At 41.1% G+C, this 15,731-nt stretch overlaps 1 protein-coding gene across 2 annotated transcripts; it reads left to right on the forward strand.

The window, feature by feature from the left end:
• The first annotated feature begins 94 nt into the window (after positions 1–94).
• Positions 95–9,654, forward strand: csnk2b (casein kinase 2, beta polypeptide). Of its 2 annotated transcripts, none has more exons than XM_004548979.5 (7): positions 95–246; positions 896–977; positions 2,325–2,427; positions 3,043–3,158; positions 4,764–4,839; positions 5,251–5,440; positions 7,487–9,654. In XM_004548979.5, the coding sequence occupies exons 2-7, from the start codon at positions 906–908 to the stop codon at positions 7,575–7,577; spliced, it is 648 nt and encodes a 215-aa protein (XP_004549036.1). In that variant the 5' UTR covers positions 95–246; positions 896–905; the 3' UTR covers positions 7,578–9,654. The 2 variants fall into 2 exon arrangements, with proteins under 2 accessions (XP_004549036.1, XP_004549035.1); XM_004548978.6 differs by lacking the exon at positions 95–246 and adding an exon at positions 307–421.
• The last annotated feature ends 6,077 nt before the right edge of the window (positions 9,655–15,731 follow it).

Here is a 15,731-nt window from a genome sequence, read left to right on the forward strand (position 1 = left end):
TTATTATAGAGAGACAGGATGGAAAAGAGGGCTAACAAACAGCTTTTTCACGAACATGCAGTACCGGGACTGAACAGTGAGCGGCAGCACCGATAAGTCTTGAACCTTCCGACGGCAGACCGGAGGAAGAGGAAGAGCGTAACCTACGGGGTGAACTGGGAGGTGGTGTCCATCTTATTTACACCCGTGAGATTGCTAAATTGTTGATCTGTTGATTTCTTCGGGATTGTTAAAGCTGAAAGCCGGGTAAGTTAGCATTGTTACGCATATCAGTCCGTTGAGCCGTTTGAGCGCAGAGGCAGAAGAGCCACGGCAGACCCCCGCTCCGGGGCCTGAAGTCGTACCAGGCGCCATATTGACGCTCTTCTGGTTTTAGCTTAGCATGCTAGCGTTACCCGGCACGCAGGACTACAGCATACATGTAAGGCCGGATTTAGCCCATTATTTTGTTATTCATTAGACGTGTTTTTGACAGAAAATCTGCGCTAAATGTGATAAAGCAAACTTTAAAAGTTACCCTAACGACAGGGAGAAGGTAATACCTGTTAGCTGGCTTAGCCTTTACAGATCTTGAGCAGCGACTGTTACTGATATACTTTTATGATCTTTTCACAAGAAAAGGTTAATAAATGACTAACAAACAATCCAGTTGGGCGAAAGTATCGGTTAAATCTGTTATTTAGTGAGTGAACGCTTAGTGTTGCATTCATAGCGTTATCGAAAAAACAAGAAATGGCCCATTATTTTCCAGGGGTTAGCATCAATGCTAATCAGGTGCTCACACCAGATGAACAGCTTCTTTTTGTGCCGCGTTAAACCAGACCTAGCTACTGTAATATGAAGCTGTTGAATGTTGGCTTTTTCCCCACTCATAATTTACTGTTTCGTTTTTCAGGTCTTCAGAGATGAGCAGTTCAGAAGAGGTTTCATGGATCTCCTGGTTCTGTGGGCTGCGGGGGAATGAGTTTTTCTGTGAGGTGAGGAACCAAGGCGGACATATTTTTACAACACATGAGTGTCGGGGTTATTTGTGATATAAGGCCATGCATGGTTTGGAGACAGAGAAGTGGCAGAGTAGCAGTTGCTAAGATTATCACGAAAAAGAGCAAGGATGGACAGGGATAGAAATTAGCTAGTGCACATGCCCTGTATTTTACCCTTATGTTATTTATCTTCTACCAATATTCCACTGTATAAATACCCACCACCTTTATATTTATGAATACCCAGTAATTCTATCTTCTAAACTATGCTCTAATGTTTTATTTCTTATTTTGTCTGTACTTTTTGGGGTTGTTTGTATTCTGTTATATATACGGTAGCCTTTTATCTTATATCTTATGTTTTAACCTTGTTGTGAAGCACTTTGGTGTGCCTTCGGTTTTAAATGTGCTACATCAGGGAGGGCTCAGATTGAGTGGTGTGGGAACAAAGTGAGACAGGTGATGCTGAGATGGTTTAGACATGTGCGGAGGAGGGATAGTGGATATGCTGGACAAAGGATGTTGAAGATGTAGCTGGCAGGCAGGAGGAAAAGAGGAAGACCACAGAGCAAGTTCATGGATGTTTTGAAGGAGGACATGCAGAGGGATGGTGTGAATGAGGAAGATGTTAGGGATAGGATGAGATGCAGACTGATGATTCACCTAAAGAAAGCAGCCAGAATGAGAAAATGAAATAACATTTCTGTTACCAAAAGAGGAAAAATTCAGATTTCTTTAGAGTAAAGTGATGGAGACCTTCAAAAAAACTCCTGCTTATCAAATTTATTACAGCTACCTGGTGTACAGTTGGGTTTTCTCCCAGCAGTTTCTAAACTGGAGAAAGGCAACATCCTACGTGTGCATTTCTGGACTTAGAGTACACATCTTGTGTGTAGATGTGTAATAATTCAAATATTTTGTGCAGAAATGCTAAAATGTGTAAAAACAAAAAACTATGAAAAAGTTAAAAATATCAATAACACAGTAATAGTAATAAATTAGCAAAAAATGTCTGGGTCAGTCACTGTAAGGGTTAAACAGTTCATACTCCTGTCTTGATGGATCCTCAATCACCCAGGTAAGGAAATCCCAGAAAGTGATTTCTGTTCATGAGGTGCGTTGTCAGTTGGAGAAATGTTTTATCACACATCCAGCTTCGTGAAGAAATCGGAGGATCTGTTTCAAACCGAACAAGTCATTTTGAGGATTGTTAAAATATTTTTCCTGCTGAAAACGCTACGATCAGATGAACAGAATCAACTTTCAGGGAGTTCTGTTCCTACAGCTACTTGATTCCTCATGGATTGAAATGAGTCTGATTTGTGGTTTCTCCAACGACAGGTGGATGAAGACTACATCCAGGACAAATTCAACCTAACTGGGCTCAATGAGCAGGTTCCACACTACCGCCAGGCTCTAGACATGATCCTGGACCTTGAGCCAGGTCTGTATGTTGCATTCCTGACTCATTGTTCTCAGTTTTAAGTAAATAAGGTATGTCAGTGTTTGCTTATGTGACACATTTGCCAAAAAAGCAAAAGATCCCCAGTTTGATCCCGGAAGGAGACACAAACCCCTCTGGGGTTGTATCACCAATCTGGCCTAAAAATCTGCCAAACAAAACATGAGGAGCTGCCTGCTGTGGCGAGTGGAAAGTCGCTTTATTGTTTGTTGTCTGTATGCAGAAGTATTACTGTTTATCACTTCCCATCTGCAGCAGACATCAGGAAGTAAGACTAAAAGAGCTGCGAGTGTTTCATGTCTGTGACATCTCCTGAGCTTTTAATGTGTTCCTTCTGTCATTAACAAATAATGAGAGGGGACATTTGATCTCGGCTTTCTTTTGATTTGAGGTGCTTTGTGCAGGTTTCCTCTCTCTTTTCAAACTTGCTCAGAACATCTTTGTTTCATGCTCTTTTATTGCTGGAGCACCTTTAGAAAACCATAATGTGTCCCAGTCTCTCTGTTTTATTCCCAGCGTTTCCTTTTCCTCTGATAAATTTATGTTTTTTCCAACTGTCAAAAGCGTGAGTAGTTTCCCTGTTTCTGATTTCTTTAGATGAGGAGCTTGAGGACAATCCCAACCAGAGCGACCTGATTGAGCAGGCTGCTGAGATGCTGTACGGCCTCATCCATGCACGCTACATCCTCACTAACCGAGGCATTGCACAGATGGTAGGTGCCAAAAATCCACCAGTTCTGTCTCTACATGTTGTTTGAGTCAGATTTTACTCCACTCGTAATGGAGTAAAGTGTTGTTGAGATGTGAATGTCTCATACGTGGTAATCAGGATAGTTGTACTTAAATTATAATCTTGTGTGTGTGTGTGTGTGTGTGTGTGTGTGTGTGTGTGTGTGTGTGTGTGTGTGTGTGTGGGAGGGGGGGGGGGTTGGGAGAACAGCTCTCACAGCTATAAAGTCCTGACTGAAATAATGTCCAGTGTGGCAGCAGAGGGTGGGTTCATCCCTCAGAGGAAGATAAAAGTGGACATGAAAAGCTGTCTGTCTGAGGGAACGGCATAAAATGCAAAATCTTTCAGCTTCACTGCTTTTTACTGCTGAAAACAAATCATTCATCTGCTTCCTATGGTGCTGATAGAAAAAGTAAAGACCGTGTTTTCTTTATTCTTTTCCTCCTCCACACTGTCATAACGGCGTATTTTTTCCTGTTTATTAGTCATTATCGTCTACTTTATGTAGGAAAACACGATTAAATGTGTTCAAAATGCAAAATGACAGTATTACACTTTTACGACCATGTTCAACAAACTGACAACAACAACATGTGCATAGGAAAACAAAACACAAAATTTGCACAGCTCTCCTGTGCAAAGTTCACATGGTTTCATGCTACACCAGTGTGAGAACAGCAATACTGCTAGTCCAGTGTGTTAACTTCCTAGTAGAGGCCGTTGTGCTCCATGCAGACAGGTCCTTGTGGTGCAGATGCATCTAAAGCAGACTGTTTCCTGCTGTGGGCTACATGTGAAAAAGCACAACTGTGGAAAATGTTCCAGCCTGATTCTCTGGAAATCATCAAGATGTTTATGTGGAAAAACTGCTTTATTAAAGTTTATCATGTGCACATTTTGCCTGAACAGTTGTCAGTAGTTCCTGGAGGGTTCTGACTCTAACTGGGTGAAATTCATTGTAAAGGAGGTGTGATTGGCACGATTCCCTGTAGTTTTCCATGTTTGTGTGTAAATATTTACTGAACTGTAAGAAAAAGTGTGAAGCCAAATAGAGGTGGAGAAGGTTCGCGTTTTAAGGTAAAAGTTTTTTTATTTTTGAAACATATAGAATAAAGTGCAGCTTTTACTTTAAAGGCAACCCTTCTCCTTCTCCAGTTTGCGTCACAATTTTCACTGTTTCCGTACAGCTCGAACTGCAGCAGCATGCTTGATGTTTTTCTTTAGTGACAGATTTGTGTCTCTGGGACTTGATCAATCATTTTCCCTACAATTGCCATCAGCTAACCACAAAAGGTCGGAGAATACAAATTTTTCCACTCACGATCGGTCTCTAGTTTCTGTGACGAAGCCTGAATCACTTGATCCTGTAATGCAACGCATCCAAAATGGCAAACAAGAGTCCATTCAATATTGTCTGCTTGCTTTTTTTTAATCTTTAGCACAGTCACCCATTAATTTCAGTCATGTTAAAATTTCCTCAGGTTCAAATGTTGTTTTCCACACAGCAGGATATGAATTAACCCAGGATTGTGGAGCTACCTTCTGTTCATATATTAACTCTTTATTGGGCTCATTTCTGCTTGCTCAGCTGGAGAAGTATCAGCAGGGAGACTTTGGCTACTGCCCCCGGGTCTATTGTGAGAATCAGCCTATGCTTCCTATTGGTGAGTAAACTGATGTGAATGCCCTCATGCATGCGTTAAACAGTTACCCAAGGATTACCACAAGGTGGCAGACAGCTTTCACGAGTGACTAAAAGTTTGCTCTTCCCTGCCTTGCATGTCTCTCCTCGATGCAGCGAAGTTAGTCAGGAACTCTTCATGGGTGTGATATTTAGTTTTGGGGAAATTTGTTTTGTTTGCTTGTTTGTTTTTAAATCTGTGATTAAAAGGCACAGCAGCTGTATCTGGCTGGCTGTGCCAATCAGTACAAAACAAATGCTATTTGTTTTTATTGAATCTAGATTTTCCTGCAGGTGAGGATAACTTTGATCCACAAGGGATTGTTTGCCAATTATCTCGGGTGTCTTGATCTCATACTTAAATGGGTTTCTTCCTCTTCCACACTTCTCACAGGCCTGTCAGACATCCCAGGAGAGGCCATGGTGAAGCTGTACTGCCCCAAATGTATGGATGTCTACACACCCAAGTCCTCCAGGCATCACCACACAGATGGAGCTTATTTTGGCACCGGGTTCCCCCACATGCTGTTCATGGTTCATCCCGAGTACAGGCCCAAGAGGCCTGCCAACCAGTTTGTTCCAAGGTTAGCGTTGATATTCAGCTGTAAAGACTCCGAGCACTAAATCCACCTCCTGCTGATGTTCATAGGCAGATTTGTTGTAAATTTGTAACTGATTGTTTTGATTTTGTTTTCATTTTAGTTCTGCTTTTTCTTAGTTTCCATAGTGATATTGGCTTAGCTTCTTTCACTTTTTAGTGTTTTAAATACATGCTTTATTATTATTATTATTATTATTATTATTATTATTATTTTAATTTTAATTTTAAAGTGTCAGGGCCCAAAATATGTGAAGTTCAGAACTGCACAATAATATGGCTTAATATAAACACTAGAGATGCCCCCATTGCAGTTTTCTCTGACAATTCAGATTTTCCTCAGTGTGAGCAGCTGATTAAGATTTTCTTTCAAAGAACAATAACAGTGCACCAGATTTACTGAACAAAACAAATATCTGTTACTTCTTTCATGTTTATAACATCATCAGATAAGACAGGATCCACCCTTTTTTTTTTTTTCTTTCATAATTTTTTCAGTAACTGCTTTGATTCTTTGCTCATACTGAGGCTCGTACTGAGCCTGCTGCCTTGTGTCTCTCATTAGCTTTAGCTTTAGCTGTTTTTCTGTCGTTGGCTCATTAGGTTTGTTGTTCCAACTGTTTTCTTTGGTTTGATTTCCCTCATGGTTTACATTACCAAGCTTTTGCCTTCACTCACTTCCATGCTAACAACATATTATCTAGCTCTGACTATTTGCCTGTGCGTGCATAAAACACAGCAGCTCGTTATCGGTCGTATGGGATGCCGTCCCAGATGGACAACACTGGAAATGTATGTTCCTGTTTGTTTCCATAGAAAGAGTGGGTGTGGTTAATGCCGAAAAGGTTTAGTCTCTCTGTGTTTGTGAATACCTGCTGCATCTCTTGGTAGATTAGCAGCAGATTAGCGTGGTTGTCCACTAATCCTGTGCCTGCCCTTGGAGACCATTGTCTGCATGCTGTACTGTTTACCGTAACCAGGGTGCAGTGTTAAGAAGAATATGTTGTCCCTTCGGCTGCTGTGGAGACTGCAGCCCGTTTCTATGTTCTCGTGCTGCTTTTTGTGATATTTATTTATATTTACTCTGATGTCATTCTCTTTGCCATTTAAGCCCATTTGTTAATGGTTTAACCTGTTGGACTGTGTGTCTCTGTGTGTTACACAGTCCCATTCCTTTGATGCATAGACAAAGACATATGCAAACAGACACACACACAGCTGGTTATTTGAGCTATGAAGTCAGGCGGTAACTTTGACTTTGACATGTTTGCTTACTCTTCCTATTTGTGTTACGGTCCTCTGCGCTGTGAACGTCACACAGCCTGACTTCAGGGCTCTCATATTGAGTTGTTTTGTTTAAATCCATCAGTTCATCTAACCAGCTAGCCTAGGAGTGTCAAAAATAAGACCTGTGGGACAGAATTGGCCTAGCAAAGATTCCAATCTGGCCCACTGGACAGCTTTAAAACAAGTGCATAGAATTTTACTTTACTGTAGAAATTACTTTTGTTTTTCAAAATTGCATTGCATTAAACATGGCATTATTAAAGTATTTTAAATAAATCTCAGGGATTAAATATTTAAATGTCCATTTAAGTTCAGAGTGGGCTGTATGTGGCCCACAATGTAAAATAAGTTTGACATCCCTGAGCTTGTCCCTAGTGCTCGAAACTGGACATACATTTCATTTGATTTGCCTCCACTGTCACCTTCTGACGTTAGTTCTTGTTCTCCCTGCTGTTGGTCATTAGTCACAAAAATACTCATCAAGTTAATATTTGCACAAGTATAATGTTTGTTTTTATTTTATTTCAAATGTACTTACGTGCACAGGCTGACTAGATGGCAAGGATTGCACATCCTTTCCTGGATCCTGTGTCAATACGCTGTGATGTCTGTTTGTATTACATAGAACACAGTCAGGGTGGTGTGATGTTTGTCATCAAATGTCAGCGCCGTCTCCCTTTAAAGAAAATGCATGACTGATCAGTCTAAACATTGTCATCATCTTTTTCTTCTTCTTCCTCTTCAGGCTTTATGGGTTCAAGATCCACCCGATGGCCTACCAGCTGCAGCTGCAAGCCGCCTCAAGCTTCAAGAGCCCCGTCAAGGCTATCCGCTAGAGCGCCCAGGACTGAGGGGGGAGAGAGAGAAGCCAGAGAGGAAAGAGTTATTATAGGATGGAGAGGGGTCACCTGCATTTTTCAAAGCTCTTCATGTGCCCCCTCCTCACCCTGAAGAAGACTGTATTATTTTGATTTAGATTAGGGCAAATGAAAAGATCTTTTCTTTTTTTTTTTTTTTTTCCCTTTGAGTGTGAGCGAGAGAAAAAATGCACAGCCATGATCTTAAAGACAAACACACATTTGGTTTTCAGACGTTCCTTACCAAACTCCTCCGTGCCAAAAACCGAAGGCAAGCTAAGAGGAAGCCGAACATGGCGGGGGGGCGGGGGCTCTGTTCAATCGCATTGTGAGCACAGAGGAGGGAGTTATGTCGTCGGTGGATGACACCAGAGTACGATCAGTGTATTTGTGTATTTGGCACAGTTTGGTAAAGGTGGTGGTAAAACCTTCCGTCATTCGATGCCTCGTCTCCACCGTTAGTCCCACCTAACCCCGATGGAGGCTGGCACTCGCAGAGACAGTTTTATTTCCCCCTCCCTTTTTTGATTTGTAAAATTTGGCCCATCGTTGTTAAATTTGCCTTAAAGTAGAGAGAAACACCCGAGCTGTTTCTGTCCTTTCGAGTGTCTGATTTTTCTCTTTCTTTCCGTGGTTAGAGGAGATGAACTAGAAATAGGTCAAATGAGACAATTTATGAATCGTCAGATAATTGTAACAAGTTGGTGTCTTTTCTCCAGCTGTCTGTGCGTGTGTCAAACAACACCCTCCTCTACCCATCACGTCCTGCAGAAGCAGGTTTGTACTGTCACCCACCCCTCCCTCCCGTGTAGCTTCATCTCTGATACAGAAACAGCCGAATATTCTGGATAGTGTGGAAATTTGCTTTCTGGCAGTGATTAGATTAGAAGATCGATATCGCTCATGCTTTTATGGTAAATATGAAGCAAATACTGGCAGACGGTTAGCTTAAACTCAATAAGGAAGCAGGTATCCTGGCTCTGTTCTAGTGGTTACAGATCAGCAACAAAGCTGAGTCTGCTCAGATTATATAAATCCTCATTAAGTGTGCGGTTGTGTGCCAGTTTCAACCCATGTAAAGTCCACTGGAGTTCCAGGTTTTCACCACGACGAGCAGTTTGCACCTTAATAAACAGACGTTACTGTGCGAGCTTAAGTTTGTTTCAATCAGAACAAAAACCAGAAGAATAATGACTAGCAGTGTGAAGTGTGACGTCCAGTGTGCTGATACCAGTGTGTTACTTCAAATGAGCTTATTCAGGCTTTCAAAAGGGTCAAGTAAAAGACAACAGTATTTAGATGGTATATATTTTTCAGTTTGCAGGTAAAGTTTCACGTAATTCCTCTTCAGACTGCTCACCTGTACTGGCATTGAATTATGTTACTCTCATTTCATAAAGTCTGAATAAGCCTCATTAGACACACACACACAACTAAGTCAGTGAACAACGGCGCACTTTTTGAACACATTTTGCCACGAAGAGAGTAGTAATAATGCTAAAGGATGCTTTTTTTTTTTTTTTTTTCATGCAGAGCTGGTGTATCACAAGGTGCTGATGAGAGGTTTAAAAAGGCCAAATTCTCTTTACATTGTTTAACAAACTAGATGCCCATAGGTGGATTTGTTGCTGCCAAACAGAGCCAAGCTAGGGCTTTGTAGTCTCGGAAGAGCTTAGCTAGTCATCTCCTCCTGTCTGTAGCTTTAGATTTAACATGAACATGAGATATCAGTCTTCTCATCTCAAACTGCCTGGGCCTCAGAAGTTCAGCTCACTCCACCACAGCACCGTCTTTCTTTTCTTGTTTATGTTTGGGCTCGGAGGCAGGTGGCGTCTCCTAAACAGTGGGGGCACACACTCGGCGGCGCTCCCTCCACTCCTGTCTTATGTTGGTATGACTGTGATAGATTTTTGCTTTTGGATTTCATGATACAAGAGAAACGTATTTATGTGTCCAGATTTTAACTAATTGTTTGTCTGTGTTGTTGTATTCTTTCTGCTACTGTGGACGGGTGAGCAGGATTCAGAATTCTCAATAAACTTCTATTTTCTTTTCATATTCTTCTGTCCTCCTTTTTATTATTATTTAGCACTAAAGTTTTCTGGCCACTCAGAGTCAGTAGAGAGTCCTCTTCTTCATCTTTTCATCCACTTAAAGCAGCCAGATGAATTTATAAGATTATGCAGAGTGACTGTAAACTAACTGAATTGTGCTTGATGTTGGAGCTAATGAGGTGTTTTCCCTCAGTGATGGAGGTAGGGCTGGATGTCTTGCTTCTGGGTGTGGTTCTGGTGCCATTTCACATGACTGAACAACAGCTGCAGTGGTCTAACACAAGCAGAAAACAATTATTTCATGGAAAAAGTCATAAGATCTCAGTCATGCTTCTGTGGTTATTCTTAAATTAACTTTTAGGGACATGGAAAAATCGTATTTGGAGTTAGAAGTGAGTAAAACACATCTTTTAGTCTGAAAACATTCAGTATGCACACTCGGGGTAAGTTGAAAAGACACCCAGGACACCGTGATATGGTCGTATTTATGTGTGACTCAGTGTTTTTCCCCTCTGCACAGCAGCCGTCTGGCTAAATCGGTGGCAGAGCTGAGCTGTCTTCATTTGACCATAGCATGTAAGATTTTCCAGAGGAGGTTCCTTCATGACTCAGGATAACCTCAAACCACATCCTGGGACCTGCCCTTCGTCTCCTCCTCCTCTTAGCTCAGCCCAGTGAAAAGGAATCTCCGACTTTGTTTTGAAATACGCTGAGACGTACAGACCCTGGGGGAAAAACAGACTTTTCTGTAACAGTAGTTTGTTTTCCCGGGAGCCAAAAGAAGCCCTGAGACAGTCTCCACAGGAATAATCTGGTTCGTTTAGCTCCTAATACTGTAGTGATGTGAAATATCAAGCCCTTTGCGCTGCCACACCCAGAGACAACATTGCACCATTTTCATCTGAGTTTCTTTTTTTATTTGTTTCATGATGTCACTCCAAAGCAGATCGAGCTGTTAAGAAAAAATGTTCACCGCAAACACTGAGGACACATGCATTTTAACAAAAACAAACAAAACCCCGTCTAAATCTGTGTTACAGATTAAAAATGATCTTCCTTTGTTAGAAGATTCACTCTGGAGCTCCATTGCTTGCTGTACTTTGCAAAAATGTCTTGACACCTTTCAGTCCGTGTACCCTTTTATTTATGTTTTTGGGGGTTTTTTTGTTTTTTTTTTTCGGGGGGAAATTCAAGGCCACTTCAGGCAAGGATTTGTTTTTATTTACATTATATGTCAGTCCTCTATAGCTGGACGCACGTTTAGCTGGGAAAAAACATCAGATTTTTCTTCGTTTGTTTTATTTTCCACATAATTGCTGTTACATTGTCATCTGCACTGTTCAAAACACTCTCAAGACAGTGCACATTACTTATTGGGATTTAAGCCAAGTATGACCACCACCACAAAAGCAGAAGTTTTGGCAGTTTGCTGGTCTGTAGCATCCAGGTGTGTTAACAAAATGCCCCAGTGATTTACCAGGAGTGGACCATTCTCCAGTCAGTTCAGTCAGACTGTGCAATGCTCAGAGAAACCAAGAGCTATATGTCAGACTCTACAGGCCGCAGCTAGCATGTTAAATGGTAAAGTTCATGCTTGCAGAATTAGAAACAAGTATGAATTGTTTTGGCTGGAACATTGTCTCAGACAGCCGAAACCAAAGCAAAGATATTTGGCAATAATGCACAGAGCCACATTTGGAGAAAACGGCACAAAATACCTCATACCAACTGTCTGCCATGGTGGCGATCTAGGCTTGTCTTGGAGCCACAAGCGAAGTCAAGAAGAGTTTTATTGTCGTACCAACAGTATACGCTCAAGTATACAGTGGGACGAAATATCGTTGTCCTGGATCAAATGTGCAAACTGTAAAAATAAAAATTAAAAAATTCAAATATACACATATACGACTATACAGAAATAAGATAAACTAAGTCACCATGAAGTCCTCTGTATAGCAAAGTATTCTTGAGTCAAATGTGAGGCCATCTGCCTGACAGCTAAAGCTTGGATGAAACTGGATCATGTAATGGGACAATGATTCCAAGAACGCCAGAACCCTATTTCAGGAATAGCTTCCTATTTCAGGAAGCTATTCCTGCTTCCTATTTCAGGAAGCAGGAATAGCTTCCTGAAATAGGAAGCAGGGATAGCTTCCTGAAATAGGGTTTGTTGAACATCCTTTCAATCACAGGCCTAGATAATGAGTTCAACATACCCATGTTGTCTTTCACGTGGATTAACTCATCTTATCAGCTTGCTTTGTTAACACAGAGTTCCCCCCTCATGTTCACATGAAAGGGTGACATTGGCAGCCAGTCACAGTTATGGATAAGCATACTGGCAACAGAGGTTAGGAATAGACTGCTAGTGCAGACAAATCAGCAGTGTGAGAGGAAAAGAGAAGTACAAAAAAAAAGTCAAAGCTTGACTATAAAGGACACCTGCAGGCCTGGTTTTTAGGTCTCATTTTGGTTGCAGATGGTGGTGTTTTTGCAGGTATGTGGAAGGTGGAGTTAATGTGTTTAGACTAACTGTTGGAACACATTTAGCAGTCCTCTGTCTGTTATAGTCTGATTCTGGAATTTGTGGATCAGATTTATTTCTCTTGGTAACTGTTTGGCCTCGGGTCCTGATACGTAAGACAAGAGAACTGAGCGAGGGCGTGCTTTATTTTTCCAGTAACTGTATGAAGACATAAATACCAGGGAATTCAAGCTGATACTTGGATGTCTCTCCTCATAGTCATCTTGTAATCTCATACACAAACAACATGTCTTCAGTACACAGCAGGAACAAACTGACTGGCCTTTCCAACACTTTTGGAATTACCTGCAGCCTCATTAGGAATTGCATCATGTAATAGTTATTTATATAACACCATGTACAAAAAGACGTTAAAACCACCTAAATGTTTATCAAGAACAGTTTCATTTGTGCTTTTGTGTGGGAGGTCTCATCTTTGGTGTCATCTTTAGTTTTCAGTCTAGATTTGGAGATGGACAATAAACCCTGATCAGACCACATCAGAGTCCTACTGGGGCACATGCCTGCAAGAGTTCACTGTAGGTATTTAACCATGCAGAGTCCCATTGGTGAAAACCAGAACTGTGATATGAGAACGTTTGGGGGAAGGTAAGGAACCTTCTGCATGTACAATCTATAGATGATCCAATGCAAGTTTTACTGAGGCAGGTAAAGAGTGAATCAAAATAGCCCAGGTGAGATAAGAGAAAAGCATGAAGAACAATCTCTACAAAAGATTTAGAAATAATAGGACACAGTTTACTAATATTTCTCAGCTGATGAATACAAAAACAACTCAGACCCTTAAAATCCAAATCCAAAAACTGCTTCAAATCAATTCAATTCAATTTTATTTATATAGCGCCAAATCACAACAAATGTCGCCTCAAGGCGCTTCATAGATACAGAGAAAAACCCAACAATCAAATGACCCCCTATGAGCAAGCACTTTGGCGACAGTGGGAAGGAAAAACTCCCTTTTAACAGGAAGAAACCTCTGGCAGAACCAGGCTCAGGGAGGGGCGGGGCCATCTGCTGTGACTGGTTGGGGTGAGAGAAGGAAGACAGGATAAAAGACATGCTGTGGAAGAGAGACAGAGGTTAATAACAGATATGATTCAATGCAGAGAGGTCTGTTAATACATAGTGAGTGAGAAAGGTGACTGGAAAGGAAAAACTCAATGCATCATGGGAATCCCCCGGCAGCTTACGTCTATTGCAGCATAACTAAGGGAGGATTCAGGGTCACCTGGTCCAGCCCTAACTATATGCTTTAGCAAAAAGGAAAGTTTGAAGCCTAATCTTGAAAGTAGAGATAGCGTCTGTCTCCCGAATACAAACTGGAAGCTGGTTCCACAGAAGAGGGGCCTGAAAACTGAAGGCTCTCCCTCCCATTCTACTTTTAAATACTCTAGGAACAACAAGTAGGCCTACAGTGTGAGAGCGAAGTGCTCTAATAAGGTGATATGTGCTACAAGGTCATTAAGATAAGATAGGGCCTGATTATTTAAGACCTTGTATGTGAGGAGCAGGATTTTGAATTCAATTCTGGATTTAACAGGAAGCCGATGAAGGGAAGCCAAACAGGAGAAATATGCTCTCTCTTTCTAGTCCCTGTCAGGACTCTTGCTGCAGCATTTTGGATTAACTGAAGGCTTTTCAGCGAGTTTTTTGGACATCCTGATAATAATGAATTGCAGTAGTCCAGCCTGGAAGTAATAACTAGTTTTTCAGCGTCACTCATGCTTCCCATCAGAAGTGACATAAAATTAAATGAATCACATGTGGCAACTAAGAAACCTCTATGAGTGAGGTGTGACATGAACCTTGCACACCTGCTGCATTGCTTCAGTTCAGTTATTTTATAGTGTCTCAACAAACCGTCCACAAAAGCAATATTAAAAAAAAAACCGTGAGGAGAGCTTATCAAGGTACGGTAAATCCGTCCAGCGTGGCTGCTGTGTAACTACCTTTTCTAAGACCTGTACAACCACAAAGGTGCATTATTTTGAGAAAATCAGGTTGCTTAAAATGTGGTGCTCTAAACATCATTCAAAACACCACTGAAGTCTTTCTTCACACAGATGCACAGATGCTTAGATACTCTGCTTTGAAAAGTGATCTGTGTGCTCAGACTGTCACAGATCACAGATTCAAGGCTGTAGCATGTATCCTCCGGGTAACTGAGAGACACTCCTGTTACACCCTATTTAGCTGCTGTGCTCTTAAATGAACTGCTGCTTGGAGTGTTTCTTTGTTTGTTCCCTTCAGTGCTCATTCACCTGAAACACCCAGACAAAGGTGTATTTATACATACAATGAAATGAAGCCCCATGACTACACACAGGTAGCTTCCATTTGTGTAGTTACACATGATTTTAGATGTAAAGGGAGTACTAAAGGCATTTTTGATTCTCTGAAACATACTTTATATTTATTTGTTTTCTTTTTAAACTGGATATTTTATGTCTCTTGCTGCTTCTGCTTTTTGTTCCTGGTTGGCTTTTATCCCACACTCTTGGACGTTCCTTTTCCTCTGTTATTTCTCTGGCTGGTTTCTACCACATGCCCGCTTTCCAAATTGTAGCAATTGAGAAACTGTGGGCAAAACAATAGAGGCATTTCATCGGGCTCAAACAACCTCCCTCACACCAAAGCATTTCAAAACCATGACTCTAAAGATGCTGTTTCATAACTCTTTCTCTCCGCAGCGAGAAGGCAAATTTTCCTCTATTTCCTCTGCAGAACAAACCCAAACAACCATACAGACCAAACAAGAAAACAAAATCCAACAAATATGTTGTGAGCGATGTTAAAAAACTGCTAGGAACTTCCTCCACCCAAGACTGCTCATCTGTCACTTAATTGCATGTTTGCAGACAAGCAAACAGAAATATGTTGGAGAACAAATTCTGGGCAAGACGAGACCTGCTTCAAAGCAGGTCAACCATTCAAAGTTTGAACTAAAGTAAAGTTGTTTCATCACCGTGTCCATGACAGAAGCACGATAGATATCATTTCTTTGTCAAAACAGAGGTACTATTATTCAGGCTGGCCTGAAGTAACTTCCTTCAGGTGATTCAGTGAGACAGGTCAATTAAGATTTTGTTAATTTCAGGAAGACAAAGCTGCCCTTATTTCTAATTTCAGTGCAAACTTTCAGTACAGACCAAAGAAAGTCTTGAGACTGAGGACAATAACTTCTCTTGCTTTTTTTAATGCATGTAAGTCAGTAAGTAAGATGGGATCAAAGCAAGAATGGCCTCATAAATCAGAATGAACCAGTGACTTAGTCAACTCAGACCCGAGCATGCAACATGCTATTGTGGGTAAGAGCTTTAAGGTTTGTAATAAATCTTGGTGCTCAATAATAGACAGTATCCTTTATACGTAAGCACAGCAAAGATGCATCGATATAAAAGTGGACAACAGAAGATTAGAACAACACGATCTGATGAGTCTTGATTTCTATTGTAACACTGCAAAACACAATGTAAGGAACAGAATTTGACATCCATCCTATCAGACTGACGGTGGCCTAATGCTGTACAGGAT

Source organism: Maylandia zebra, linkage group LG22 (genome assembly GCF_041146795.1).
Source record: "Maylandia zebra isolate NMK-2024a linkage group LG22, Mzebra_GT3a, whole genome shotgun sequence".
NCBI lineage: Eukaryota > Metazoa > Chordata > Actinopteri > Cichliformes > Cichlidae > Maylandia > Maylandia zebra.

What these genes read in the sequence shown, in the direction of transcription:
- csnk2b (XM_004548978.6), top strand. An exon ending in ACCGAGGCATTGCACAGATG is followed by an intron (nt 3,159 to 4,763) that starts GTAGGTGCCAAA and finishes CTGCTTGCTCAG; the next exon opens with CTGGAGAAGTATCAGCAGGG. An exon ending in GCCAACCAGTTTGTTCCAAG is followed by an intron (nt 5,441 to 7,486) that starts GTTAGCGTTGAT and finishes CTTCCTCTTCAG; the next exon opens with GCTTTATGGGTTCAAGATCC.